We start from the raw sequence: 4,439 nt of genomic DNA, 5'->3' as shown, positions 1-4,439 counted from the left end.
TCCCTCTCGTGCACAACCTTGGATGGGAAAGGCGAGATCAGTAGCGACACGAGGAGGTGTCATGGCGGCTGCTTTGATGATTGTTTCATGAAAATATGGACATTCAAATTATTATTTTGCATCCTTTTTGAATATTGAAGAGACCAAAGTGATCGACCCTATTCACAAAGCATCCGTAACTTTTGTGACGTCATCAATATAAACCCCATGTGTTTTGTTTTGTTTTGTTTTGTTTTTTCAAAAATACAATCAGACGCCATGACACTTCGAGTTGCTACTGACCTAGCCTTTCCCAACCTTTGGACGCCTTACGAAGCTCGTAGCAAGATAACGAATACAACTCACAACACTGATTCGTTGTCTTTCGGGGACTTCGCGTTGCATAATCACAAACCAGTCGGTTCCGTGAGACTATAAATATGACAGGTATCCTATTCATAAACAAGGTCATCGCCAACACGAATGAACTCGATACAAACCAGAAGGGTGACTGAGGACAGGATATTTCTCCCACGCATATACTGGGTCGAGCTTTCACTTATTTGGTTCAAGTAATTGAGTGCGTCGTCCCACGCGCCAACTCATTCGTCAAATTGCACGCATGTAGGGATATTACGTTTGATACCAGGCGTGAGTCATGCGTCAGACATCTTTAGCATTTGTCAGATGGTGTGGAGGATTATAAACCCGGACTCGAGAGCTAGCGTCTTCCTCTAACCTCCTCCTCGTCTTCCTCCTCCTCCTCCTCCCTCACTCTATTGACTGTTTATCACTTGCCATTCGCTCGTTCGCATTTGTGTTCGTTTCATATCTTTATTTCTCTCTTTTAACTTGATTTTAAAAACGTATATCTGTCTGTCTCTTCCTTGGTGTTTTGTCTAACCCCTCTTTCTCTCCTCCTTACTCCTCTTTCTTCTTTCTCCTTTTAATTTACCCCTTCCTCTCAATAGCCTTTCTTCTCTTTCTTGTTTCCTCTTCCTCTTTCTATCCTGCTTTTCTTCTATCCTTCCTCTCCCTCCTCCTCGTTTTCCCCTCTCCCTCCCTCATCTTCTCTTTTCATTCATCCTCCTCATCCTTCCTCTTCTCATTCATCCTCTTTTCTTTTTCCCTCCTCTTCCTCCCTTTCCCCTCTTCTCCCTTCTTCCATCTCCCCTCCTTTTCTTCCCACTTTCCTTCGCCCTCCCTCCCTCTCCTCCTCCTCCACTTTCTTCCTCCATCTCCCCCTCCTCCTCTTTCTTCCTCTCCCCCTCCTCCTCTTTCTTCCTCTACCCCTCCTCCTCTTTCTTCCTCTCCCCCTCCTCCCTCCTCTTCCTCTTTCCACCCTCCCTCTCCCCCCTCTCCCTCCCACCCTCTTCCTCTTCCTTTCCCTCTACCTCCCCCTTCCCTCCCTCCCTCCTCCCTCCCTCCTCCCCCTCCCCTCGTTCGCGTACTTCGAGCGTCCCGCGCCGCTGCCTCGCCTCTCTCTCTCTCGGCGAACGTGGTGTTTTGGGCTGGCCGTTCCTCTCCAACATGGCGACTGACAGGCGGAGATACACGCTTCTCCTCGCTTCCTTCGTGATTTTGCACGTCGTCTCGCGTTCCTGGGCCAAGGCCGGGGTCGTGGAGCTCGATGAAGACAATTGGCACCAGATGCTCGAGGGAGAGTGGATGGTGGAGTTGTGAGTATTGTGTTTTGGGCGATTTTCCCGTCCGGTTCGGGGGGTCTCTGTCTGGGTTCCTTGTTGCTGTCATCGTGGTTTCCCTTCCTGGGCTTGTTTCTCGGGTCTTTTCTTCTTCTCTCCGTGGTGTTCATTCTCGTGGAGGATAGGCGAGGTTTCCACCGCCGAAACGAGGGCGTGGGTAGGATTCGAGGGCGTGGTCTGCTAGGATTTATGGCCTTTGGGGTTTCTGTGGGTGTGTGTTGGGATTCCAAGGGGGATTTTGACCTTTTGGGGGCGGTCTTGGGGCCGAGTTTCGCTGCCAGGTTCGTGGAAACCCTCATGAAACCCTCCCATACCTTGAGCTTGTAGATCTATTGGAAAGGGATATGTAGAAGATGAATAAATTTGCTACTTATGGGTATATAGATTGATTGATGGTTTTTGTGTTATCCATCTGTCATGTCACCACTGAAACAATGGGGTGCTTTGTTTTTTTTGTTTCTTGTGGCTGTGAGGAATGAAACTTGTTTAGAGAAACATACATTTATTTGGTTATAGACAAAGAGATGAAATATTAAAACAAGGAGGAGCACTTATGAAACTCTTTGACCTTTAGACACGAGATGAAAATTGTTATCTGCAAAAGATAAAGGTTCTGTTGTATTACTATTGATATTTCTCTGATTATGAAGGTCATATATTGATCCATATGTTTTGTGCTTGGCAATTGTCCATAATAGGATCCCACAGACAGAGATAAGGCTATGATATTGGTAGTGAATAGCACATGCAGCAACACTGATATACTATAAAAGCAGTTGTAAATTTCTAGAATAACCCTGCATCTTGGAATCCATCATCTTTGGTACTAATGGATTCCTGTGAATGTCTGCTAACCAAATCTAGTAGTATTAAGTGGCGGAAACATGGAATATGGCAATATGGTAGCCTATAATGTTAAAGGATACCTCTTTACAGTATGGGCACACTCACCAGAGACCAAGTCACTAACTCCACATCATAAAATATATTCAGCCTGTTACTGTGCCAAGGCATACTCTTTTGGCACTGCCTGCGGGAAGGTTGATATTAGGTTCCCTGGCAAACGTTGTCGAGAATATTGGGTGGATTTGGGCTGTGAGTGACACTTTCCACAAAAAATTTTCCATTATTTGAGGAATTATCATTTGCGTTTGCAGATTACTTCTTGTACTAATGACAACTACTTTTAATCCTCAACAAGAGTACATCTTCAATTTGCCCTAGCTTAGTGTATCCATACCATAAAATTAACCAATTAAAGTATACAATAGGACCATGCTGGCTAGGGAGAAATGGCAAGATCCTCGCTTTCACACAGCCATATGGTATGGGGTAAACTTGGTCTTTCGTGGGCAGGGAGACGAAATTTGAGAAACTTTTCCTGTATTGCAATTCCTTTGCAAGTTGATATGAAATTTGTGCAAAGCATAAGTAATAATTTAGTATACATTTACAAAATGGCTGCTCCAAGGAAATCGAAGTTTAATCTTTACTGTATGGATATTCTTGTAGACTACAAAAAGTAGCAGTCATCAGTACAAGATATAATCTGCAGAAATGAACGTTAACGCCAAAGATGATGGGAAGATGTCACAGAAAGCGCTGCTTACAACCAAAGTCTGCTTGACAACTGAATTTCAGCTCTTATCTTGCAGTGCATACCATGATGAAAAAATTATTTGTCTTTACCTCTCCCCATACCCAGTCACATCAACGTAGATTGTTGAATAAATTTTGTAATGGAGATTTATGGACTTAGTCTGTGGCGAGTGTGTGCGTACTGTAAAAAATTACCAAGTCTAATATATGCCATAAAGCAACTGGGGAAAAAAAATTACTCTCAATGGTGGATGAAATTATTTGTGTACACAAAAATCAATGTCAGAAATTATGCCTGATGATTAATATACAGCCAGTGGGTGTGGTCCAGATGTAGAGTCTGCGGTAGGGAAATATGACGATAGGATGGGGGTTAGGAAGGATTTTAGTTCTTATTATGGTGTTTGTGGATTCCATAGAGTGCCCTAGAGGTTGCTGGTCGGAGTAATAGGGGCTTAGTCTGAGAGGGTGCAATCGGTTTGTAAAAAAATTTCCAATACTTTCATTTATTTCCTGAATTGTTCATTTGCTTATAGACTCATGCTTATTATGCAGTGTATAATTGGAAGGAAAAATAATAGTTACCAGTTTGGATTGCCGTGTGAAACAAAAAGAAATTACCAAAGGTGTTTGATACGTCTGGGAATCTGTGATAGTCTGTGCATTTTAGGATACTTGGTGCTCTAAGTTGGCTACTTTGTGTGACAAGTGGAATCCTGTTCTAAACATTTACTGTTAATTTACTCACCTTGGGACTGCTAGTGACGAGTGATGGTTATCTCGCATAGCGCTGTCTTGGCTGTTAGGATGTTATTCATGAGGTGTATCAATTAGACCTGTCTAGGCCCTATCATGCTTAAATATTGCCTAATCTAACCCTGTAGGATATCCCATTCTTTCATCCTTTATTAGGCCAAGTATCATTATAATCCTGCCTGACTAAACCTACTGTAAATGCACATAGGGCATAATAAGAAAATGATATCAGTACTAAAGGCAATGGATTTTAAGATGCATAGATATTCTAGAAATTACTAATGTGATCTGTCTAAGCTCTTCAATCTTCAAGGTAATTTATTGTTATATAAGAAACCAGTCAAATGAAGTTCTTATCTCCTTGAATATATGTGGTAGATGTTTTGCAGTAGCATTAAGTGC

At 42.7% G+C, this 4,439-nt stretch overlaps 1 protein-coding gene across 1 annotated transcript in view; it reads left to right on the top strand.

The window, feature by feature from the left end:
* Positions 1 to 1,421: 1,421 nt before the first annotated feature.
* LOC113829324 (thioredoxin-related transmembrane protein 1) overlaps positions 1,422 to 4,439 on the top strand; it is a 20,645-nt gene continuing 17,627 nt past the window's right edge. Inside the window, exon 1 of the mRNA XM_070140497.1 lies at positions 1,422 to 1,658. Within this exon, the coding sequence (XP_069996598.1) occupies positions 1,510 to 1,658 (149 nt within the window). The 5' untranslated portion in view covers positions 1,422 to 1,509. The remainder of the gene's footprint in view (positions 1,659 to 4,439) is intronic.

This window comes from Penaeus vannamei, chromosome 3, assembly GCF_042767895.1.
Source record: "Penaeus vannamei isolate JL-2024 chromosome 3, ASM4276789v1, whole genome shotgun sequence".
NCBI classification, from domain to species: Eukaryota; Metazoa; Arthropoda; class Malacostraca; order Decapoda; family Penaeidae; genus Penaeus; species Penaeus vannamei.
This window is presented reverse-complemented; position numbering and strand designations above follow the sequence as displayed.